Here is a 26,857-nt window from a genome sequence, read left to right on the forward strand (position 1 = left end):
CGGATCGTGGATCCGCAAAATCCGCGGATTTAGCGGATTTGCGGATTGGGGGGCGGGGCTTCATCGAGTGTGTGGGCGGGGCCAAACGGACGGGGCTTCCACGCGAGCGCACATGCCTCTTGTGTGTCTAAAAGGTCAGAGACCGATCAGAGCAGCATCACAGCGGATTTTCGATGGTATATTTGGGAAGAAGGCACATCTGCCCAGCCTCCCAACGCTCACGATTTTTTTTGGGCTGATGAATGAGTCACTGCATTTGCGCTTCAACTAGTTCCAGCGGCCAAGTGTGTGTTACTATGCAATCGCGCCGAAGTGCGCAGGGGTCCCTTGAGTGAAATGTCCATCATAGTGGGTAAATGGCGGGAAGACGGTGCACACCTCGAGTGTGTGGGCGGGGCCAAACGGACGGGGCGTCCATGCGAGCATGCCTCTTGTGTGTATAAAAGGGCAGAGACCGATCAGAGCAGCAGATTAATTTTTGGGCTGATGAATGAGTCACTGAATTTAAGCTTCAACTAGGGCACATGCTTTATTGATATCTGCAAGTGTTTCCTGTTGAGGTTTATTTTTTTGTGCCAGGACCGTCGTGCCCGAATGAACCCTGCCCTTCATATTTATTCAAAAGACACCACCGTTGAAATAATTTACGATGGCGCCGGCAAGCTGCCAGCGCCATCCTGCAATAGTTACTTAATTAGCTTCAACAGGAAGCTCCAACTGTTAAAATAAAGCAGGCGCTCGAGCCCCTGCTGTATCTTATCTATTAGAGCTTCCTGTTGAAGCTAATTAAGTAACTATTGCAGGATGGCGCTGGCAGCTTGCCGGCGCCATCGTTAATTAGGCTCGCTTGAACTTTTGACCGCAAAATCCGCTCCGATCGCGGATTGCGGATTTTCGGCAAATTCGCGAGAGTTCGCGGATTTGCCGAAAATCCGCAAAATCCGCGATCGGAGCGGATTTTGCGCTCATGCTTAGTTAAGACCTGAGCCAGGGTGAGTAACTTGAATGTTTCGTTTTCAAGAAATAATTGAGAGGGCGTAGATCTACGGTAGGACGAAGGCCTCCATCATTCTTTCGCAGCAGAAAGTAGCGGGAATAGCAAGCACAATCTACTTTTGATATTGGTACCCTCTCGATGGCTCCCTTGGCCAGGAGGGCCAGTACATCCTGCCACAAAAGGGTAAGGTGGTCCTCTGTCTATCGATAGGCGAACGGAGGAAGTGGAGATGGGGGTTTGTTGGAAGGGGAGGGCATAACCACGTTGGACAATATTCAGCACCCATTTCTCTGTGTTTCTACATGGACATCCTAGGAAAAATGGAAAATGGCACACCAAAAGGTCAAAAGAATCCAGTCAAAAAGTGACGGAGAAACTCACCCATTTTGGCGCTGAGGGCGCAAAAAATTTATCTGAGGTCAGCGTACTGGGGTGGTGTCTATACAGGCACCACTTCCGCCACCCATGCAACGAGGAGCCGACCGACACCACCTACCGGTGGACAGGGGGACTGCACAAAAAACTCCGGATTCAGTCTGATGCCTGAAATCTGAGGTTAATAAGATTATGCAAACTTATGAAGATGCAAAAATGCCAGCTACCATTTGTCCACAGCTTTGAGCTGCTGCCTCAGATGCCCTGCTCCTAATCAACAGCATTCCCCATGATATGTATCTTATTACCCCTTCTTGCTTGAGACGGGTAACAGGAGCAGATGATCACCCAGAATCTCCTCCTTCTACAAGGCTTGTGCATTGACAACTTCAAGGAACCAGTCATTACTGTGCTATTATTGTGCTGCCCTAATCAGTTTAAATCTGCCGACTACCCCAAACCGGGCCTTTATTGCTACTCACAAATGGCTAAACATAGCTCTAAAGGAGCTGGCTGTCAAATCCAGTAGCCACTACTGGAGGAAGGGGGGGGGGATAGGAGGAGAGTACAGTAGTTTAATGCTTTAAGCAGAATGGGGATAGGTGGTATTTTCCATCCTATATGTTGAACCTTAATACCATTGAACTACTGCTCCATTAACATCTTAAAGAAAGTCAACAAATAATTCCGCTCATTGACCGTCGGGAGATAATTCTAATGGGTATTCTGGAGTACTATTTAACACTCCTGTGTCTCAAGAACGCTCAGTTCTACATTCCATGCATGGTGCTGCATAGACAATTCCAGTTAAGAGCCCCAACCTCTAGACTTAAGTAACCACGCAGGTCCTCATAAAGGTTGTAGCGGCATGAAGTCACCTAATCGGTCTTCTTCATGCTGGTGGTGAAAACTTGTCTGTTCCATGCATCTTCGTAAATCCAAATATCCACAGACATGTAGAAGTCTGCAAACTCTTTCAATGCTAGGATTCCCTTTGAAATCTAAAGTCGAAGTTAACATTACACCAACAGGGGGAGTACATTGTGGTTCTTTTCAACATTATCCAAGGCAAAGTATTCCTCCTCCAGTGAAGGCTAATAAAATTGGATTCCATCTCAGAAATCACCTTGAAATCCTCTTTTGTCACAGCAAGGTGGTGGCTTTGAGTCAAAAGATAAGACATTCCCTTTCATTGTTCTCCCTTCGGTAGGTAACAACGTACCAGAAACCATTACTTAGACAAACTTTAGCTACCTGATCACACACCTTCCTCAATAATGATCTTATGGCCGCACACTTTCCTCAACAATGATCAAGATAGCCAAAATCCTGAAGTGGGAGCTTAGACAACGGATTAACTGTACCAACCTTATTAGGGAGGGTGGACCTTCATCATATATCAGATATGCAATTAGGGCATCCTAGGACATTCCGCACCACTGGACAATGAAGAAAGACATTTTCCTTCAGCTGGGGAAGCTCTCAGGGAGACAAAAATATCAATTCAGAGGTCTGTATCCTCTCTGAGAAAAACGCAGTGCAATCATTATGGAAAAATGAGAGACAATATTCAATATAAAGGCACAGTAATAGAGGACACCAGGTCTCGATCCTTAGCCCTCATCACCAAGGAACTTTTTAACTAGATGGAAACAAATCATTGCCCCAGTAAGGCATTCCACATACCAGGTGTGGATAATATCTGTGCCAACTACCTGAGTGGGTATTTTTAACATACCTTAAAGTCTTTGTCTGGACACTTACAGGTGGTGGGCTCCAAACATGGGATGCAGCCTGTAATCCAGTTTTCTTTCAACTCAAGAACCCTGATTTCACTCTACTTCTGCAGGGGGAGGGAAATTAACGTATATACGAAGATGTCCTCTTCTACCCTTTGACTTTGGGTCTACTAAATGCATTTCCACCCTTCTCTTCACAAATTCAGGAAGGAAGGGATTGAGGCTCTTTTGATAGCTCCCCTTGAATGTGCTGGTTCCTCCTCTTGCTTTGAATGGCCAGAAGGAGGCAAAATATGGATCTTCTGTTCAGCCAAAGGTTGGCTACAGTTCTCCCTTTCTCAGCCTCAGAGGAAGCAATTGATGGCTTGGAGGCTAACTGTCTGCAACAACTATGAACCTTTCAAGGATTTAGATGCTGGAGAGGGTTTTTCCTCAGGGCACTCAGCCTCTACCATGAAAAATCAGCAAGCAGCCATCTGATTTTCCAGTAGCCCTTGATTAAGATTTACAGGGTGGAAACTATTACTCCACAATCAGGGGTCTGAGCTTTTAAAATCCAGGGTTTACTAATTTATTTCAACCTGGGATCTGTCTCTAGTCCAAACCCTGTCAGAATCCCTCTTTGGAACGCCGAGGGAGGTTCCCCTCAACTTTATTGGATAGCCTCTTTTTTTTTTGGGCGACCATAATCTTGTCAAAACAGCTATGCATACATGGTGATCTTAGCACAAAGGACAGACAGTGGCAAACCACAGCAGTAAATCCAGATGAGACGCAGATCCACACCAGCCCCCACGCTTGAGGGGACAATGCACAACCACAACTGCAAGCATGGCAGAGGCCAAGGCTGGTACCACAGTAAACACTGCAACACACCCCAGGGCCGAGCAGCGGGCAGTGGAATAAGGGGGAGGTAGCCAGAAACCCTAAACAATATTGTGCACACAACAAGCAGAAACAGGCAGCAGCTTCTGGTAAAAAGGTGTCATTGATATTATAGCGGCAGCCAGGTCCGCAGTCGGATGCTGAATTGCAAGAGTCCCTACAGATTTTGCCCCACCATATGCTTTGTCCTCATTACCAAATTACTGTTCCCAGTGTGCAGCAATGGACAAACGCTAAAATTACCAACCTGGCACATGGATACAAGTAGTCGTTCAAAATGTCCTGAAGTATCAGATCGAATGTCCTTTTCGATGTCTCTTCCAAACTCTGTTTTATAACTCTGAACAATGTTTTTAATTTCACTGTTTGTTCTTGTGCAAAGGATCTCAATGAGTACTCTCTCTTGGGTTCCAGCACCCTATGAGAAAGAAAGCCATAAATTCTGTTAGTTAGGTTGCAAAAGTACATTTTACATGAGTATCTACAACATAAAACCACTTTTGATTAATAGAAAAAGATATTACAGTAAAAAATAAAGAATGGTACTAGCATTCCCTGTTTTAGCTAACACAATACAATCAAGTAACTTATTTTCTAATAAGCTAACACCTCCTTATCCACAATCCACTACCAGTTTTACTACAATGAGAATGTACCTGAGCTTAAAACCAATATTTGCATCGGTCCCTACACAGACCCACGTCGCTGCTAAAATAGGATATTAAAAGTTGTTTCTCACCATAAGAACTTTTTATCCTCAGCCCTCCTACCCTGTCAATCACAGAAATGGGGTAGGCACTCTAGCACTAAGAGCTTACCTCAGAAATCTGAGAGGGGTTAAATCAAACTCTGCCACCACCTGTCCATGTAGCTCCTCTTCCTTCAGCCCTATTTATCCAAATACTTATGGTGGTCAAATATTAGGGCATAAAGAATACAAGATGTTACACCGCAAGTCATATTACCGAAGTGTCTGACTAACTTAGAATGAAGTAGATACTATTGTTGTAATCAGGACTACTCTTTTCTACTTAATAATCTCCTATTTTCTCTTAATTTCAGCAAGTGCAACACATCAACCAATGGTGTCCTAAATATCCTGCATCTTTGAGCTAATTTCAACAGTCACAAGTATGTGCATTACAATCAGCTGTAAATATTTATAGATACAAGCACAAAACAAGAAGGATTACTCAGGTGCATCATCAATAGGTACAAGTGCCCGTTTATCAAGGAACGTTTGCCATGTATTAGATCCCCTCAATCATCTTAACAACATGTGCTAGTAGGAAAGTCTCATTTTCTAATCTGATCTATTCTACTGGATTAGCCTTTCACACAGGTACAATGAAGTGGCAGGGGCTGTGTATAGACAATTTATTCTATGCTTCTCCAACGTGAGGGGTAACTGTTCAAATTCCCATGCATGCTTTCCCTTATTAGTTTTGGAGATCATTTTAAATGACCAGTGTGTCATCGTACAATCCAGTTGCAGACTTTCACAAGCCTTACAATACCACCCTCCCCAATAAGGCAAACAAACCAATAAAACAGTGGACATTCACCAAACTAAGAGTAATCATGTTTCTTTAATCCAAACGGTCTAACATACATGCAAATTGACTCCATCCGAGCTTAGCATTTCCTGATACAGTCTTGGTCACTCCACAACATCTATCCTACTCTTCTTAAAGACACATACAAACATCTACATCATACGTCTACTGCTCTCCAGTGGCCAACATAGTTAATCGGAAGACCTCTGTTTATTTTTAGAACGTAATTGTTATTTCTTCAAAAAGATAAATAAACAAAAAATATCACAAGGAACCTTTAACAGTGTACAATGAATAACCAGCAGAGGCAAAGCCAATAGATCTCATCTGTGAGATCTATTGACTTTGGCAATCATTTTTAGCAATGCTGCCCAGCAGGAAGCCAACCAATGGTAAGAAATCGGCGTGCTCTAAGCCCACTGGGAGATAACAATACATGTCGCAATAAAAAGCACAATATCAGTCTTAGGCAAGACCTAAAAAGAAACCATGAGAGCATTCAGCAACTTAAAAGCAAGGAGAGAAATCCTTACAACAGAACAGTGCGTCAATAAAATACAGAATATCTTAAAACACCAAGGCCAGATACCACATTTCAAGCACATAGGCATATAAATATGTCACATTTTTTACCACTCCCATTAATCCCCTCAAGTCATCAATGTATTCATTCTGCATGTTCTTTTATGGTGGTCAACCACGGTGAGAATATAAGAGTGATGGAAGGAAGTTTTTTCATTTCACAAAATCCTCAAACAAATTATCTTTTCTGACCTGAACAAGTCAAATAAAGTCTGCTAAGGACCATTCATTGAGGTCTCTCAGCCATTCAGATCGAGCAGGGGCCTTCAATGCTCATCCATTTTATAGCAGTTCATAATATAGCCAATAGCACTGCTAGCAGCTTCACTCTCCTTTTCATGTAAACCTTTGTCATAAACAGGGTGAATATATATGCCCTGGGAGTATCCATGACCGCAACACTCTGTACTCTGTCCAAGACTGACCTCCAGAACTCTTTTTATTTAGGGCATTCCGTAAACAAGGGATAGAAAGTAATTCAACACATACCACATTTAGCACAGTTATCTATTTTATCCTTGTCCTTCTAATGCATGGCGTGGTGCATGTACAGTGCAGAATACTCAAATAGAGTCAATTTGAACCTAGCCTTACTGCATGAGGGCCAATGAAATGTGATACTGCAGCTGTGGCATTTTCCCACACATTTATGGAGTTGCTGAAACTGCCACATAATCTATCATCTCCTGCATAATTTACACCATATTTGCAGAAAGCTAGATCATTTGGTGTCATTTCGTTCAGTGGTTTTTGAGAAAGTAAGGTTAAAAATGTATTTCACACTGCGCTGCGGCAAACGCAAGCCGCCCGATCCGATTAGCAGGCCGCAATCTCAAGAACCAGAAACTGCTAAGGACACGGAACGAGCCACACTGTTCCTCAGATACATGGATGATTTGTTTATCATATAGAAAGGTTTGAAGGAATCAGTCTGGATTTTGTCAAAAATCTAGAGAACAACTCATTAAACTTAAGCTCACCTGCACCATCAGCAAGGATAAGATTGTTTTTGGTTGTGGCAAGAGAAGACAAACTAGTCTATACAGGAAGGCGACGGCAGGCAATAGCTCTCTGCATGCTCTCAGCAGGCACCTGGTAACATTTAAGAGGAGCATTCCTTACGGGGAGCTGAGGAGCATAAAGGATCTGTAGCTCTCCATTACTCCATGAGTAGGAGGTAATGCTGCAGAGGTTTCAGGGGAGAGGATACCCGTTTTGGGTCTTCAACCCGGAAGTCGAAAGGGTTAGCATGAGAGTAGAGAGACCACTCTTTTCCAAATATGATCAGGATGATCATTACATTTAATGTTGATTAAGCAAGAGGATTAACAAAATGATGCAGTAGAATTGGGAAATCATAGGCAGTGACCCTGCCCTCAGTTCAGTGCTAGGTAGCCGGCAGAGCATCACATATAGGAGAGGCTGTACATTACGGGATAGGTTAGTTCTTGGGGACATAAACGATCGTAAGGCATCTAGGTTTATCAACCTCAAAGGCTTCTTTCCGTGGGGCAGGTGTAAACAACCAGAAACCGCACCAGCAAGAAAGAATATCCTGTACCTTTTAGAAAAGTCACCAAGGCTATCGGACAGTTTTTAACTTGCAGCATTTATTTTGTAGTTCATGTATTAGAGCATCCCTGCAACAAAAGATATGTTGGTATTACCATCAATTAGGCAAAGAAGAGAGTTCTTGGACACATGAGTTATTGATAACAATGACACTCATTAGTCCGTGGCAAGACAACCCAGTTATGTTATTACATTATTAAGCATGTTTCCAACAATCTGCGATGTGGTAGCAGAACATTTGCCTTAAGAAAGAAAGAATGTAGTTATACCATTGACCTGGAGAACAAAGGGTGTTTAGAGTGGAACACAGAAGAGGAACTAAGAGTGCATTTACATGATGAGTGAATGTCTGTGTTTAAGTAAAGTCTTCGCGGGGGGGGGGGAGGGGGGCTAGACTAGAGGGCGCACGGCAAGATGGCCGCACTGCTGTGAGGCTCTGCCTGGCCGAGCCACAATCTGCCCATTATCTGCTGCATCCCGTAATTAATAGGCCCACTGAAGATCTGTGTCTTACCACTCCCTTGCTGAGCCCCCTGGTGGTGTTCTCGATCCTGTCGGCTCGTTATTGAGGGGTGAACGAGTCTGGGTCGGCCCGACGCGCTGCGGTGCAGAAAAAGGCAACCGCCGGGATGTCGTAGGCCTCTCTGCACTGTGGGACCTTGGAATCCAGTTTGAATCCTTGTGCAGCACCCCCTGCTTTGCGGGGTGCTTCGTCCTGTGGTAGCTGCTGCCCGCCCTGCTGTACTTTCCTGAAACTATTAGCAGAGGAGTGAGGAGCCACTCGCTGAGACGGAGTGTGCGGCGGAGATCAGGCAGAGTTCGGGGAGCGGACCCTGGCAGCTGAGGAGCCCCCCCCCCCTTGAGGCACACGCTTGCTGGAATTGGTTGGGACCCCAGGCGCCCATCGGCGCTGGTTGCGGTGAGTGGGGCTGGGGTCCGGCTGAAGCTCCGACTGCGGAGGCGGGATCGGGCTTTGTGCCGAGGCCGAGTCCTGCGAGCTGCGCCCGGAGCGAGGAGTAGCGGGGTCGGCCTAGCTTGAGCGCGGCGGCTGGGGACGGAGACGACGTTGGGCCTGCTGTTTCCTTGACATCTGGCCCACTGCGCCAGTAAAACAACGGCAAAGATATTGCCTACCCTGGAGGCCGGGGGAGCGCATTACAAGCTGCCATTCCCTGCACTTTGCCCTTAATAAACTGACCTGATGCCACGAAGGAGACATTGCTGGGCCTGCTGCCGGCCGCCTTGTGAGAGCCCCTTGACGTCTGACCCTCTGCGCTGGCAATAAGAAGAGCTGTTCCCATTGGGCGCAGGGTCAAGACTGATTTGCATTTGGCTGGGTCCAAACTGGAATGGCATGGTGAGCAAAAAAAACTATGGATTTAGGCCCAGATCTCTGTTCTGGGGTGAATGTATGACATTGTTCTGCATTCTGTCCATCAATAGTTCTTTTTGCATTTGTCACCCTGAGAGGGACAGGTATGCTCAGACGTGAATTCCGTGCTCTCCATGCCACTGGAATCAAGCTATCCTGGCTGAAGAGGGGTGAAACCCTGCAACCGGTCCTCGGATGCTTGTTTCCAGTCCAGGGAGGACCAGGCTGGACAGTTCGGGCTGAACTGTTCCCATTGGGCGCAGGGTCAAGACTGATTTGCATTTGGCTGGGTCCAAACTGGAATGGCATGGTGAGCAAAAAAACGACGGAGTTAGGCCCAGATCTCTGTACTGGGGTGAATGTATGACATTGTTCTGCATTCTGTCCATCAATAGTTCTTTTGGCAATACGAACAGCGGCAACAGTGCCTGATCTGAAAACCTGCGCACGCTGCTAATCCCTGCAATCCGGTATCTCTAGTCTGCACAAAAGAGCATATGCTGGCAAAATCAGATATAGCTTGAGTCATCATCTTGAGGAAGGAGTAGTACAGTTCCCACTGCCTTGCGCCTATGACCTGCAGGGCCCACTGAGGTGATTGGCTCCAACAGCGGTATTCCATAGTGGGTTAGGGAGCCACAATAGAGCCTCAGACACATACTGGTTAGCGCCTGTGAACTTGGTACTATCATCTGTATTATTTACCCCAGAACGGATATCTACCACCGGGGCGCCTGGTCAAAAGCCATGGGGAGAACCGACAAGACGCAGCCGCGCCTTAATTTTGAATCGCGCAAGTCTACAAAAATCCTGCAGAAGGCTGCATCGGACTCTGAGGCGGATGCCCAAGCAGACTGCCCCCACAAGCTGGAATCAACGCTAATAGCCATGCAGCGAACCCGGCAGTCCATTGAGGGCACGATGGCTGCGATAAATCATCGCCTAGATCATTTGTCCTCCCAGCTTGAGAAGCAAAACGCACGTGTGTGGGAAGTTGAGCATAGGGTATCAGTTACGGAAGATGGCTGGAGTTCGGTGGCGGACAAAACTATGAATATGGAGAAAGTTTTAGCCCTTATACAGGCAAAGAATGAGGACTTCGAAGCGAGGTCCAGGCGCAAGAATATTCGCATTACTGGGCTACCGGAGTCTACAAATGTGGGCAAAATGGAGACTTATATTGAGCCCCTTGTTTCGGATATTTTTGGCACAGATCAATTATTCAACATGTTCATAGTGGAGCGTGCCCACTACTCCTTAGCTGCCCGACCGGTTCCAGAGGCCCTCCCTCACCCCATCATAGCCAGGGTTTTAAACTATAGGGACCGCAACACTATACTAAGGATGGCAAGAAAGAAAGGCACTATCATTCATAAGGGCAACACACTGGCCTTCTTTTCTGTTTTTACGGTGGCTGTTCAGGCGGCCAGACGTGAATTTGGCACTGTGAAAAAGTTTCTGCAGTCTAACGGGGTCCCATATGCTATGCCATACCCAGCCCGTCTCCGTATCGGAATAGACGGCGGCAGCAAGATATTTACATCCCCGAAGGCCGCAATGGAACATGCCAAGTAGTTGAAGCGCATGAGACGAGACTCTAGTGTTGCACCCGAGGAGGAACAGCAGTGGTGGAATACACCAACCGACTTGAACTTATGGAGCCACCTGGTTTCTTGGTTCACACCGGATATATTGTTTTACTTTATGGCATCGTGCTAACAGATTGCACCCACACACAGCGACACTTGTAAAATGTTTATATTCAACACAAATGTTGTTGCCTCACTAGTTTTACAGTCACTGCTCTTATTATTGGTATGACTTTAAATTGTTAGCGCTTGGTGGGGGGGCCCCTTATATATAGGCCGCCTGTTGACTCCAATTTGTGACCTTGTATGTTATGTTCTTCCTTAGAGCTTACACCGCTCGGGACATTACAGTATTTTGCTCAAGAAAGGTGTGTTAACATTGACAAATGTATGCATTAATACATATTGGTACTGCTCAGCCACCCCCTACCCGTAGGGGGCTTGTAACTCTATGCCCCCCGCAAATGGGAATACCCCAAAACTGTACTGTTGTTGGGATTTTGGCAGGGAGGTAGTGTATTGGGATTGCTTTAGTATGACTAGGGAATCAGCCAACAAAATAGGTCCACGTTGGGCGAGTGTAAAGGCTTCGTCCTCCTTCTCTTCCTATGCTAGGGGTGTAAAAAAGGGTGTACCCTTCACTGAGATTAGATCTGAAACAGACGATTGTGGTCGGATTGTGATAGTGCATGGCTGCTTAGGTGGAGAGAGTGTTCTGGTTGTGAATGTCTATGGACTGAATGTGGATGACCCCTCATTTTACTCTGATGTGTGGCGTAGAATATCGTTGTTTCTGCCGGCGGCAATCATTGGGGGGGGGGGGGGGATTTTAATTTGTGCTTAGATATTACCATGGATAGAATTGGCAGTGGCTAGATCCGGCCTAAACGTGCTGCGGACATGTTACTGGGGCTTATAGACACTGGCCATTTGCATGACGTCTGGCGCAAACGCCATCCCGCTGGTCGGGAGAGCACAAATGCTTCCTCTGCGCATGGGTCCAGGTCCCGCATTGACTTTTGATTAGTCTTGGAAGTGGTCTGCACCTGGACAGTGGCTGTGACGCATGAGGCTCGCACTCTGTCAGACCACTCTCCGTTTCTCCTTGTGTTACAGCTCCCAGCGTATCAGACGCCGCCCTTTGCGTGGTGGCTCCAACCTTCTGAACTTAAAGATCCTATATTTAAGCAGTCTTTTTCCGAGACGATAAATTATTTTAGAGAAAATGAGGGCACCAAATACAGCGCATGAGTGCTATGGGAGGGACGGTCCAAGTAATTCTAGAAACAGCCAAAACCGAGAGAGAAGCCCTACATAAAACCCTTACCGGACAGGGTCAAACCCAAGAGACCACCATGGGGAAAGCTCGCAGAAGTACTTGGACAGCCCCGGGGTTATACCGTCCCTCCTACAGTGGTGGAACAGAAATACGTCCAAGGGGAAGACTCAGATTTTTTCTATAAAACTTTGAGAAGATGGCCCGAGCCGCCCTGTGGACGGAAGATAGGTGGGGACAATATTTAGGACCCCTTCTTACCGGGGACCTCCAAGCAGCCTACCAGGCCGCTGACCCCCTGGGAACCACTCCCTATCCGGACATCAAAAGATGTATAATGGGCATTGACGAAGAGACCCACCGAATGAGGCTCCGTCATATACGAGAGGGACCAGAAGAAAACCCCAGAGCCCTATGCTATTGCATAAAGGACACAGCTGATTGATGGCTAAAACCCCTAACCTCCTCCAAGGAGGTTATACTGGAGAAAATATACCTCGAACAGTTCCTCACCTCTTTGCACCCTTCCATTCAGAGATGGGTTCGCCAGCACACAGACCTATCCTTAGACAAAGCCAGGGAAGTAGCAGCGCGTTATTTCAGGGCCCTAGAGCAACAAAAGTGCAAAGAGGAAGGTACCTGGAAACAGCCTGGTAATCATCCTATGAGAGCCCCCAGACCAACCCACTACCCCTGAAAACCCGAAACCGTAACTGAGGTACCAAATCCTGTGATGCCAATACCCGACTGACTGCTCTCTTGGGACCCCAATGTTTCCATTGTGGCACCTTCGGACATATAGCGCGTGTCTGCCCACAAAAAGACGAACCTATGGAAGACTGGTACACTCGGGCCCTGTATTGTTCCATAGAAGGCGACTCCAATCCATTTCATAGACAGGTAGTTGTTAATGGGGAACCCAGAAATGCCCTAGTGGACACAGGGTGCCGCCAGACTCTCATGAGACCGCAAGTCATACCCGGGGTTCCACCAGCCACCACAGGGGTTGTCAATATACAGTGTATCCACTGGGATAGTAAGATCCTAGTGGCTATCCAAAACCAACCAGCCCAAAACCCAGTGAACATGAAAGTAGGTCTCCTCCCTCACCCACCTGAACTCGTGGTCTTAGGAACTGACTATCCTCACCTACATACCCTGCATCAAGACCCAGGAAATGAAGGGACTGAGTGGAGAGAAGAAGCACCGTTCTACCATGAACTAGAGCCCAGGTAGGAACAAGGGAAGGATAGAAAGAGCAAACAACAAAGGAGAAGGGAGAAGATAAACGGGAAACCCTCCCTTCTGACCCATACTAATACCCCCCTGTGGGACTACGATAGGAACTTTCGTGCAGCACAGAAAGAATAATACTTTACAGGGAGCCTGGAGGCAAGCGGCCAAACAGGAATATCCCCTTCAAGTAGGTCCACAATTCTTTACCCAAAAGGGGTTGTTCTACAGAAAAGGGGGAAGATCCCTGCCTACTCAGCTGTTAGTGCCGCGTCCCTACCGGGAAAAGGTCTTATGCCTGGAACATAGCCATTTGTTGGGAGGTCATTTGTGGGGAGAAAAAACAGAGAAAGCCATACTGGAGAGGTTGTACTAACCAGGTATTTATCAGCAGGTCAGGAAATACTGTCGTAAGTGTGTGATCTGCCATAAAAAACAGTCACTACATTCCACCCCGAGTGCCCCCGAGACTGTCATTGACGTACCCTTTTCCAGGGTGGGAATGGATATCATCGGCCCCCTATTACCCTCCCGTAGCGGGTGTCGCTATGTCTTGGTCCTAGTGGACTATGCAACGAGATTCCCAGAAGCCTTTGCCCTTAGTCAACCCAATACTACCCATGGTTAATATCTTCTCACGAGTAGGCTTTCCCTAGGAAATGCTCACAGATCAGGGTACACACTTCACATCCAAACTTATGAAACAGGTGTGTCAGCAGTTACATATCAAACAGATCCGTACTGCTGCCTACCACTGCCAGAAGGATGGTCTGGTAGAGCGGTATAACGCCACCCTAAAGACCACTTGGAGAAAATTACTGAATCTAGAGGCTTGTAGGTGGGAAGACATGCTCCCCTTAGCCTTGTTCGCGATACGGTTTGGACAACAAAAGAGCCTGGGCTATTCCCCGTTCGAATTATTGTATGGAAGGCCACCGCGTACCCTTATAGACCTGGCCAGAGAAGAGTGGGAAGAAGAAGCGGACACCTCGAATCCTCTATTGGACAATGTGGCCAGCCTTAAAACACATCTGAACCAGGTATGAGACATCGTATGAGTCAACTTAGAGCAGTCCCAGAGTGCGCAAAAGAAATGGTATGACAAGTCCACCAAAGAAAGCTCCTCCCAAGTAGGCGACAAGGTCCATTTTACTACGCCCTACTTCTGAACACAGATTATTGAGTCAATGGCAAGGGCCCTTTAAAGTGGTGGACAAAGTGACACCTGTCACATATAAGATAGAAATGGATCCCTCAGGTGATCCTACCCAAATCTAGCATATCAACCTTCTAAAAAAAATGGGAAGGCCCTACCAATGTCCTGCTAGCAGAGCAACAGTAATCCCTGGTAGAAAAAAATCGTAGATTCAGAGCTGCTGGAAATCCTCAAACATGAGGTGAAAGAAGAGTTACTCCCAGTATAAGAGGTGTTCTCGGTGCCGGGCAGAACCACCCTAATGGAGCACGAGTACCACACCAAACCGGGGAAAACTGTTTGCTTACGAATCACCGAAGCAAGGAGAGAGGCTATAGACCAAGAAGTACTGCAGATGCTGAAGTTAGGTATCATTGAACCCTCCAAGAACGAATGGTGTTCACCTATAGTGCTCGTGCCCAAACCCGATGGGTCTATAGGCTTTTATATCTACTTTAGGGATGTAAACGAGATATTGCAGTTTGACCTGTATCCCCTACCTAGAATTGATGAGATGATAGAAAGACTCGGGAAGGCTCAATACATTAGCACTCTAGAACTTTGTAAAGGTTACTGGCAGGTATCCCTAAGAACCCAGGACCGAAAGAAAACTGCCTTTTGTACCCCTAATGGACTGTTCCACTTCAAGGTATTACCCTTTGGGTTACATGGGGCACCTGCGACTTTCCAAAGGCTCATGAACAAAATGCTACAACCCCATAAAAACTATTCAGCAGCCTACCTAGATGATATCATCATCTACAGTGACTCTTGGGAAGAGCAATTTCATCACCTGACCAAGGTTATCCAAACCGTATGAGAAGGCGGGTTAACCATCAACCCAGCCAAACGTCATTTAGCAGCCAACTCCGTAAAATACTTGGGCTTTCTCTTGGGGGGACGGCCGTATCAGACCCCAGGAAGAGAAAGCAGCAGCAATCTCCCAAATACCCTTCCCCCAAACCAAGAAAGACCTCAGAGCCTTTTTAGGTCTACTTGGCTATTACAGACTATTCATCCCCCACTTTTCCCAGATAGCCACCCCCTTGACTGATCTCCTGAAAAAAACCATACAAACAGAAAAATACCAGAGAAATCCCTCTCCCTCTACGTTACATTCATTCCAACAGTTGAAACACGTCATCACCTCCAAACCCCTTCTCTTAAATACAGACTAGGAACAGCCCTTCATACTGCAAACAGACGCCTCCGACAGTAGTATCGGGGCTGTGTTGTCCCAAAATGATGACCAGCAACAAGAACGACCCATCCTTTTCCTTAGTCGTAAATTATACCCCAGAGAAACCGGATACGCAGTAATCGAAAAAGAAGCACTAGCCATTAAATGGGCTGTAGAGGCCATTCGTTATTACCTTGACGGTAGTGACTTCCTCCTCTACACCGATCACGCCACTCTTGAATGGCTATCCCAGAACAAAGGACACAATCAGAGAAACCTACGGTGGTTCCATGCCCTTCAACCCTTCAGGTATACAGCCCACCACCGAAAAAGGAAAGACCAAGCCAACGCAGATTTCCCGTCTAGGTATCCCAGGATTCCTTTTCTTGTATACAAGAAAGATAGGGTAAGGGGATGTGAGGAAAACCCCGGGGGCGGCACCACTAACACGACAATCCCTCAGTAGAGCCCACGTGGGTACCTTACCGTGCTAACGAGGGCGACGACGACACAGCAAATGCGGACAGCATACCAACAATAACAGAGGACCTTTTCCTCGCCCCACAGCTCAGAGAGACTGAACCGGAAACAGTCCGTCCAAGGGGAGGCAGGACCAAACAAAGTGACCAATCAGGAAAGCCCAGAGGAGATAAGGAGTGGCAGATAAGGCCGGGAACTGACACAGCCAGTGTGCCAGCTGTGAGGAAACTGCTGAAGCCGGAGTGCGGAGCAAACGCCAGAGAAACCAAGACGACCCGGAGGTAGCTGTTGCCCAGGCACTCGAAGACGCCAAAGAAGAGGATCCAGAGGCCCCGGACGCCTGGACCGAAGACTGGTGGATCCCGGAGGATACGCAGGAACCGTTGTGGCAGACATCGGTACGTGACTTGAGCGGAGGGAATACCACGGGGCGGGGAAGGAGAGAACTAGTCCCTTGGGTAGTTGGCTACTCTCGTACCTCATATTAGCCCTCACAACCTTGCAAGTTTTACAGCAGACACGGTTTCCCTCCATAGACAAGGGTGTTACCGAACGGCTGTTACTGGTAACTTCACTTGGGGATCAGTGATCGACTAGTCTGCCTTTTCTTTAGGCTTTCTTCTTCCACTTTATTTTCCCACTTCCATTAGACCCTAACTCTTTTCGGAAGGTTCTTTCATGTGGTGCAGTGACGGGTAACTTGGTCGAGTAGGACCTATACACTGACCACTGTTTTCTCATTTTGTTTGAGCGAGCGCGGGAACTCCGGGGATCAACTAGACCTACTCAGAAGCCCGAGAAACAGGGAGTCCTAACCAAAGAAGGAACCCCTTCGGAGAGCGACAGAACCCCGATACCTGTGCTGAAACAACAGGATTATCCTATCTCTTGGTTTTCTCATCCTGACATTTAAATCCTCTCTCTCAATCTATACTGCACTGTGTTTTATACCATCAACAAACACTACAGCCGTGATCCCATATGGCCTCCTCGCTTCTGTTTCCGACCGTCCCTCCAACATGTATATTTGAATTTCACACTGAACTGTAGTTTGACAAGGTTTTCTTTGTTTTCTTTCAACCATGTGGAAATAGCATACAAGATGGTGCCCCAGAATTTTGTGGTAGCCGTTTCGTGTTTATGCACTATACATTTTGTCCACTTTATCTGCTGATCATGAGATTAAAGTATTGGTTTTTCATGTTGTGAATAAAGGATTGATGGTGCGCCGTATCTCACTAGAGTCAGCGCTTTTTGGACTGTAGCTTTACGTTGTTGGCAAGGGGAGAGAGGGGGGGGAGGTAGATGGAGAGAAAACACACCTTAGGTAAGAACTTCGGATTGGCTGTATGGATGACTCTGTCTTTGTGTACTTGGATGAAAGGTTCTTGAATAGTAAGAGCTTGTAATTCACTGGAACTTTGCAAGAAGGTCCAGCCTGATTGGAACCTTCTTGAGGCACTGATGGACATCTCAGCATTCAGTACTAGGGCTGTCTGCCCCAAGATGGTGCAACCAGGATGAGGGTCATGGAGACAGATACAATTTGCAATCTGCCTCACCACATGTGGGATGAGAGGGTGAGCTTAGGCACATTCTCTGGCCAGTTCATCCATAGTGCACTGCCCATGGACTGTTGGCGTGGATAACAGGAGTCGAAGAATGGGCATTTAATGTTTTTTTGGGATGGCACAGAGGAATAAACATGAGGTCCCTCATCACTGGAAGTACCTGTGAAGGACTTGTTGGTAGAGTTCCCACTCATTAACTTGTTGACGCATCCTGCTTAACAAGTCCTCAACGTCTTTGTCGAAACCCCGGAAGTTGTTCTGCCAGGAGATGGAGCTTGTGAAAGATTGCCCAGTGCCAGATCTCTTGTGCAGACAATGTGCGGAGCGAGTGACCCGTTTCTGTATAAAGTACATTGCTGTCATGTTCTTAGTCTTTACAAGGACCACCTTGTTGGAGACAAGCAAGTAGAAGGCTTTTAGGGCTAGGTGAATGGCCTTGAGCTCTAGGTAGTTTATGTGCCTCCTCAGGTGTCTTGGGGAGCCATACTGCCGAGATGTGAGCGATGCATCTTGGTAATGGTCACTTCCATAAGAGGGACCAAGAAAGGCCTGCCTAGCAACAGGTTGCTGCAGTTCCAACATAGAGAGCGCCGAGTGCTGGTCTTTATCAAAAGAAGATCTTCCTAATGACCCTCCGCTTTCAACTACTCACTTAACAGCACTGTGGAAGGGGTCATCATGAGGCACAATTGATATGCAGGATGCCATTCTGCGCAAGAGTTTCATTACAGTTCTTGCAAATAAAGGACGAGTGGTCTGAAAATTATGCAGCAGCTGTTACAATTAAGTCACTCTCTGCTGGGTGTTATGCATCCCTGTGATAGCATTTAATACTGAGGCTTAAAAGGGCTCTATCTGTTAGGACTGGAGGTGGGACTTGTTTGTGGAAATAGTGAATCATGAACTGTAGAGTAGGGTTACAGCTGTTTGGGTGATTACTAGATATTGCTGTTACTACTGCTCTTAATCAGCCAGTCATTGAGATATGAGAATACGTGGATGCCTGTTCTGCACAGAAGAGCAGCGACCACAAGCAATCACTTGGCAAAAACCCTTAGAGTCGTGGTGATCCTGAGGGGATTATTGTGTTGTCCACTCACCACAAACCAAAAGTACTGATGATAAATGGGCTATAGGGGAAAGTGCAAGCAGGAGTCCTTGAGATCTAATGCCATCATGAAGTCTCCCTGATGGAGCAGTTGGATGACACTCTGCCGGGTTGTCACGAGAAAATGCTCCAACAGGATGTACTGATTGAGTGTCATCAGGTATAAGATGGGCTGGAGGGAGCTGTCTTTCTTTGGAATGAGGAAGTTCAGTGAATCAACAACTTTGCCATGTTGGTGCGAGGGTACCGGATGTATTGCGCCCTTTTGAAGGAGCCCTCCAAATTCTTATTGCAAGAGAGTGAGGTGCTCTTGGAAGAGTGTGCCGGCGTGGTGGCTTGATTGAACAGGTGGTGTAGAAATTTAAGATGTAGCCCTGCTGAACCGAATACCCACTGATATGAGATGATTTCCTCCCACCAATAGTGAAAATCCTTAATCGCCCCAGACAAATTGCAAGATCGGGTTCAGAAAGTGGGCAAGTCAGTGCTTTAAAGCGGATTATGCTTTACTGGAGCCGGCTCTATCCCTGCCCTTGCAGTTATTACCTTCATAATCAACCCAAGTTTCCTCTGCCTGACAGACTCGTGGAAGCCTGTGGTTGGTGCTGATAGAATTGCACCTAGCTTGAACTGCTGTCTGTGAAAAGAGCCTGTAGGTGTAGCAGACTGAAGGGCATCCATGGACTGTGCGAAATCCGTGCCCTCCTTGATTTTCTCTAACATCTCAAACACATCAGGACCAAAGAGACGTTCTCCATCGAACAGGATGCTACGTAGGTGTTGCTGGACCTCCGGTTTAGACCCCAAGGTGTGAAGTCATGTGTGGCAGTGGTGCAGTATGGTGTCGACGACACTGCAAGAAGCAGTATCTGCGGCGCCCAATGCGAATTTGAAATTGAATTTGGAAATTATCTGTCCTTTTGCATCTATCTCCACACCCCACTTCCGGTATGTCTCAGGGAGGTGCTGTCCTTGGGCCTCCTCTCCTCCCAATGGTACCGGTCATATCTTGACAGGAACCCCACTGAAAAGGCGATTAATAGAGTGGTTGTGCCAGCCACTAAATGCATTCCAGCAGCATTGAGATGCTTACTTTACACTTATCCGGATGGGGCATTCCCAGTTGCCTGGGCAGAGGACCACTTCCTTGCAGTAAGGACCACTAAGGAGTCAGGAGTCTAATGTCTAGGACAAAAGAGACGTTCTCCATCGAACAGGATACTACGTAGGTGTTGCTGGACCTCCGGTTTAGACCCCAAAGCGTGAAGTCATGTGTGGCAGTGGTGCAGTTTGGTGTTGACGACACTGCAAGAAACAGTATCTGCACCTAATGGCTAAAGGCTCTATTAGTCTGAAAACAGAAGGAAAATGCTACTTACCAGTATGCATCTGTTCTTGGCATGTAGAGCTGCAGATTCGTATACTGTGCATTAGATCGCCACCTGGTGTTGGACTCGGATGATTGCAGGTTGTTGTCTTCTTGGAAGAAGTCTTTGTAGTCACGAGATAGGTGACTCCTCCCTTGGACAATACTGCGCATGGTCATCGACTCCATCCTCAGATTGTTTTTCGCCATGATGGGAAATGATGGCGTTAGTAGAAGTAAAGATAAAGAAAAAGATGTCCATGCGTGTGCATCTAATTAAGATAACTGGAACGGATACAAGCCCCGGGGAGGCGGGAGGGCTTATACGACTCTGCAGCTCTACATGCCAAGAACAGATGCATACTGGTAAGTAGCATTTTCCGTTCGAGGCATATGAGCTGCAGATCGTATAATGTGCATGGATTGTGCAGCAGTGTCTCCCCTAGCGGTGGTCGCCTGTATCCGTTGCAGTATTCTGAAACCGTGTTCTAAGGACAGCTTGGCCTACTGCAGCGTGCTGCTTGGTCTGCACATCAACACAATAGTGTTTAGTGACGTGTGTATTGTAGACCACGTTGCTGCCTTGCATATGTCCTCTAGTGGTATATTGCCTAAGAAAGCCATAGAGGCTCCTAGTTTGCGAGTAGAGTGTGCTCTAGGAGGAACTGTTAGTGTACGTTTAGCTTTTTGATAGCATATTTGTATACACTTTACAATCCACCTGGCAATCCCCCCCTTAGAGATGGGGTTGCCTTTGTGTGGGGGAGAGAAAGATACAAATAATTGTTTTGTCTTTCTAAAGGATTTAGTCCTATCTGTGTAGTATAACAGGGCTCTTCTAATATCTAAGGTGTGTAAAGCCCTTTCTGCAACAGAGTCCGGGTTTTGAAAGAACACTGGTAGCTCTAATGATTGGTTAAGGTGAAAAGGAGTAATAACTTTTGGCAGGAATTTTGGATTAGGCCTAAGAACCACTTTGTTAGTATGTACTTGAAAGAATGGTTCTTGTATTGTGAATGCTTGTATTTCACTAACCCTTCTGAGAGAGGTGATGGCAACAAGGAAAGCAGTTTTCCATGTTAGGAATTGTAATTCACACTTATGTAAAGGCTCGAAAGGGGGTCCCATAAGTCTTGTAAGGGCCACGTTTAGGTTCCGTACCGGAGCAGGTGGTAACCTAGGTGGGATTATACATTTTAATCCTTCCATAAAAGCTTTGATTGCAGGTACTCTGAATAAAGATAGATGTTGTCTATTCTGTAAATAGGCTGCAATTGCTGCCAGATGCAGGAGTATGGAAGAATTAGCTAAATTGGACCTTTGTAGGTGTAGAAGGTAGCAAATGATATTTTGGATGGAAACATCCAGTGGATCAATGTGATTGTTGTTGCAATATATTGCAAATCTTTTCCACTTAGCGGCATAACACGCTCTGGTAATGGGTTTTCTAGCTTCTTTAATTATGTTCATACAGTCTGGTGGTAGGTTTAAGTAACCAAACTCTAAGACTTCAGGAGCCAGATCGCCAAATTCAGTTGACTTGGTTCTGGGTGTCTTAGGTTCTGTGTTAACAGGGAGGGCGTGAGCCTTCATTTTTGATGTGGAACCAGTGAGAGATCCAGCAGTGTGGTGAACCACGGCTGGCGTGCCCATGTGGGTGCTACTAGTATTAGTTTGAGAGACTGTTGTCTGAGTTTGCGCACTACTAGTGGAATGAGTGGGAGAGGCGGAAAAGCGTACGCAAATCTGCCTGACCAGTTCATCCATATCGCATTCCCCTCCGACTGTGGGTGTGGGAACCTGGCGGCGAAGGTTGGGCATTTTGCATTTTCGTGGGTGGCAAACAGATCTATCTGTGGATGCCCACACATTTGGAAGAATGGTTGAAGAACTTGTGAACGTATCTCCCATTTGTGAATCTGTTATGACTTTCGACTCAACAGATCTGCTATCTGATTGTGAATTTCTGTAAGGTGCTCTGTCAGGTGTATGTTTTGAGGAATGGCCCATCTCCAAATGTTCTGTGCGAGCTGGGACAGTTGCAGAGAGTGTGTCCCCCCCTGTTTTTGTATATAATACATGGCTGTCATATTGTCCGTCCGGATTAAGACAGCTTTGTTTTGTACTTGCACTTGAAATGTCTTGAATGCTAGGAAAATGGCTAGCATCTCCAGATGGTTGATATGGAACAGTTTTTGTTGATTGTTCCATTGGCCTTGTGTGGTATAGTGTAAGAGATGGGCTCCCCATCCTGTGAGGGATGTGTCTGTCGTCAGCACTATCTGTGGAACAGGTTCTAGGAACGGCCGTCCCTTTGTCAATTTTTTGGTGTTCCATCATTGCAGAGAGCGAAATGTATGGCTGTCTACCAACACCAGGTCTGAGAGCTGACCTTGAGCCCGATTCCACTGTTGTGCTAGACATTCTTGTAATGGGCACATTTGCAGTCTTGCATGTGGAACTATGAAGATGCAAGACGCCATCATGCCTATTAGTCTCATGAACACTCTGGCTTGGAGAGACTGATGGTGTTGAAATATGTAGACTAAGGTCTGAATGCTCTGTATCCTGGCTGGACTGGGATACGCTAGAGCTGTAGATGTGTTTATGGTAGCGCCGAGATACTGATGAACGTGCGAAGGCTCTAGGTGCGACTTGGTGTAATTTATGGTAAACCCTAAGTCGTGCAATGTCTGAATTGTCTGAATTGTTTGCTTTGTGTGTTGTACACATTGACTGTATGATGTTGCTTTTATGAGCCAGTCGTCTAGATAAGGGAAGACATGTATCTGTTGTCTTCTGAGATGTGCCGCTACTACTGCTAAGCACTTGGTGAACACTCGTGGTGCGGTTGTGACCCCGAATGGAAGGACTTTGAATTGATAGTGATTTCCTTGTATGACAAACCTTAGATTCTTCCTGTGAGCAGGATGTATATAAATGTGAAAGTAGGCGTCCTTTAGGTCTAGTGTTGAAAGAAAATGGCCTTGTTGTAGTAGTGGGAGTACTTGCTGCAGAGTGATCATGTGGAAATGATCTGATTGTATGTAATGGTTTAGGGGCCTGAGGTCGAGAATTGGTTGTAGTGTCCCGTCCTTTTTGGGAATTAGGAAGTACAAGGAGTAAACTCCTGTTCCCTGTTCCTCTAATGGAACTACTTGAATAGCATCCTTTTGAAGAAGTGCTAGAACTTCCTGTTGAAGCAGCGTTATATGGTCTGTGGACATAGGATGCTGCCTGGGTGGTATGTTTGGGGGGGTTGCTGTGAGTTCTAAGCAATAGCCATGTTGGATAATTCGTCTTACCCACCTGTCTGTTGTGATGGAAATCCAGACCTCTTCCCTTGTTATTATTGCCTCTGTATCCTCCTCTGAAGTAGCCTTTGTTAGAGGAGGTCTGTGTGTTTGTTTTAAAAGATGACGTATCTGCGCCGGTTTGCTTAGAGCTTCCTCTATAAAAGGAGCGGCGAAAAGAGCTTCTAGTTTGTGTGGATTGTAATGCACCCATAGACTTAGCTGTGTCTGTGTCTTTTTTCATCTTTTCTAGTGTGTTGTCTACTTCCGGCCCGAACAACTGGTTTTGATTGAAGGGCTGGTTCAAGATGGTGGTTTGTACCTCTGTTTTAAATCCTGAAATGCGTAGCCGCGCATGTCGTTGGAGTATAACACTAGTATTGACTGCTCTGGATGCTGTGTCAGCTCCATCTAGTGCACATTTAATTGAGGCGTTGGATATTAATTTGCCTTCTTGTATGAGCTATGTTGCCTGATCTTTGTATTGATCTGGGAGGTGCTCCATCAATTTTTCTAATTGGTCGTAGTGAGCTCGTCATAGCGTGAGAGCAGGGCTTGTGTATTTGCTATGCGCCATATGTTTGTGGCTTGCGCAGCAATCCTCTTCCCTGACGCATCAATAACTTTAGATTCTTTGTCAGGTGGGGTTGTGTCCCCAGAAGTATGGGAATTGGCTCTTTTTCGTGCATTAGACACTACTAAAGAGTTTAGTGGCAGTTGTCCCTTAATATAGACTGGATCAGATGGTGCTGGTCTATACTTCTTTTCTATTCTTGGATTTAATACCCTACAGCGTACCGGGTCTTTAAATATTTCTGGAGCATGTTTAATGACTCCTTTGATCATGGGTAGTATTTGCGTAGACCTTTGTGACTGCTCAAATGTATCCAGTAAAAAATCCTCATCAATGGCATCAGAGTGCATTGAAACCCCGTGGTAAAGGGCTGCTCTATTTAATAGATGATTAAACCCAATACTATCCTCTGGCGGGGAAGGTTTTGTTGGGTCGAACTGAGGATCAGGAATGTCTGGTACATTGTGTGGTGTGAAGCCATATATGTCATCCTCTTTAGGATATTCTGGACTGACATCTTTATCTAAAGGGTATTCTTGTGGCTCTGGTATGTCATTCCCCCCACCTAGATCATACTCTTAGTCAGTGTGGTGTGATGATGTAGGAGATTGAACAGGAGAAACTGTAGGTTCAATGTAAGGAGGGATAGGAGAGGAAGAAGGTGAAGGAGAGGAAGGGTGCATTGGAGAAGTAGCACAGTCCTTCTTTTTGGCAGGAACCACAGGTAGAAGTGGTGTGTCTACTGGCCTTTTCTTGTAAGGAATAGCCTCCACATGTCCAGTCTTTGGATTGATATGGGGTGCCGCTCGCAGTCGTGGACGCTTTGGATAATTTTGGATTGAAAAGTCCACATTGCACCTTATTTTGAACTACTGCGGATTTAAAAGCCCACACTGCATCCTATCTGGAACTGTTGCCGATTCAAAAGCCCATATTGAATTTTTTTCTGAACTGCTGTTTTTTAAATCCTCTAACTTGGGCTTTCACGGTGGAGCGGGACTGCGAGGACCAGAGGTGCTAGCGCTTTGTCATCTTGCGCACCTGGTGCCTCTTCCCGCCCCCTCCTCCCTGATGACCTTGAAATACGACTCGCGGCCCCCGCTATGCGGGAGCCGCTCGCAGTCGTGGACGCTTTGGATAATTTTGGATTGAAAAGCCCACTTGCACCTTATTTTGAATTACTGCTGATTTAAAAGCCCACGCTGCATCCTACCTGGAACTGTTGCCGATTCAAAAGCCCATATTGCATTTTATTCGGAACTGCTGTTGTTTTTTAAATCCTCTAACTTGGGCTTTCACGGTGGAGCGGGACTGCGAGGACCAGAGGTGCTAGCGCTTTGTCATCTCGCGCACCTGGTGCCTCTTCCCGCCCCCCCTCCTCCTCCTATTTAGTAACACCCTCAAACGCAGGCGAAGCCCGGGCAAAGGGCGGGCTGTCTAAGGCCGTCCAAGGACGTTCAAGGTCGGGCTGGGCCCCTCCTCTTTCACTGGCATCCTCCCCATGAACTTCTGTATTCTTCCACTCTAGCTAAGTATCCTACTGATTTTGTATGACTTTTATACTTGTGATAAAGCGCTAAGGAAGAAGTTATCATGTCCTTACGGTCTGGGAAGGATAGACATGTAACCCTTTCTTCCTCAGGTGGGGTGGTTACTGGTACCCTGGACCAATTTTTCAAAAGGGCTACCACAATCATTGAAAAGGAGATTGCCTTCGCTGAGAAGCGATTGTCCCTAGACTTAACGGGGAAGCGTTCGTCCTTAGGACGTATTGGGACTGTGGTCTCCCCTGTACCTACAATTCAACCAGGTTGTGACATTAGCCCCCCGCTTGTGGACATTGCTGATGATGCGGGCTGTTCTATTGTAAATGTATCTCCTTCCAGTCCGGACTCTAGTAGTAGTAATACAGGAGTATCTAACTCTCGCTTGGTTCATAGTTCATCCTTCCAAGCCCAGAGCCAGGGGACATCAGTTAAGAATAAGCCTAACAACAAGAAAAGAGGGGGTAGTCCTCTGAAGGGTGGCCAGGCTAAAATACAAAAGAAAAATAGTATTTCGGCACCACCACCAGTTGTTGTCCAGCCCCCTAGCCCACATAGGGCTCCAACAGAAGTTAACCACCATTGCCCCCACTGTGTTATTGATGGAGGATTTCTGGGTAAAATTGAAATTTTGGTGAAATCTTTGTTGTTACCACTTTTATAGAGAACCAGAATGATTAACTCCAAATTAGACCAGATTGAGAAACAGGTCACAGGTAACTCACTCACATTGGCTGATCTGGCAAGAAGTATGGTCAGTACCAAGGTCCCAGATATTATTACTAAGGGTCCGGGATCTGGTAATAATTCTAGGGTGGCCCTTCAGGCCTCTGGCGTAAAGTCTAACAGTAAGCCGGAACAATCGTGCCTGAAGAAACAGCCAGTAGGTAAAAATGTTTCTAATACTACCAGGACCGGGGGAGGGTGATGGAGGAAGTGCCTAGGCTGCAGCCTACATCGAGTGTATTGAAAGCTGGTAGAAAGACTAATGGGCAATCTTTGCACAAGAAGGAGGTTCGCAAAGAATGTCTCCCTTGTATAAATCTCCCCCCAGAGTCTGCGCCATGTACGATTATATTGGTGGGAGTGCGAGCAATAGGGGGGGGGGAGAAATTAGAGTCTCATGGGGAGTTGAAAAATAAGGTCGTCTACTGGTTAAACAGGAATAGAACTCTTCCTCCTTCAAATACAGAGATTTTGGGAGTTAGAAGGGTGAACTGGGTGGGCCACAATCCCGAGGGGGATTGTATCTTAGTGAATTTTAGGGATCCCTGGGTGGTAGACCACATCTGAAGAGCACCTAGGTTTGGAAGAGAAGGTGATATCCAATCTTTGGGCCTTGACTACTTTTATTCATGCACAAAATATGG

General features: G+C 46.5%; 1 protein-coding gene across 1 annotated transcript in view; it reads right to left on the minus strand.

The window, feature by feature from the left end:
• ANXA7 (annexin A7) overlaps positions 1 to 26,857 on the minus strand; it is a 452,163-nt gene that overhangs the window by 122,223 nt on the left and 303,083 nt on the right. Inside the window, exon 9 of the mRNA XM_078643136.1 lies at positions 4,244 to 4,414. Coding sequence (XP_078499262.1) covers positions 4,244 to 4,414 — 171 coding nt within the window. The remainder of the gene's footprint in view (positions 1 to 4,243; positions 4,415 to 26,857) is intronic.

Source organism: Lissotriton helveticus, chromosome 5_1 (assembly GCF_964261635.1).
Source record: "Lissotriton helveticus chromosome 5_1, aLisHel1.1, whole genome shotgun sequence".
Taxonomy (NCBI): Eukaryota; Metazoa; Chordata; class Amphibia; order Caudata; family Salamandridae; genus Lissotriton; species Lissotriton helveticus.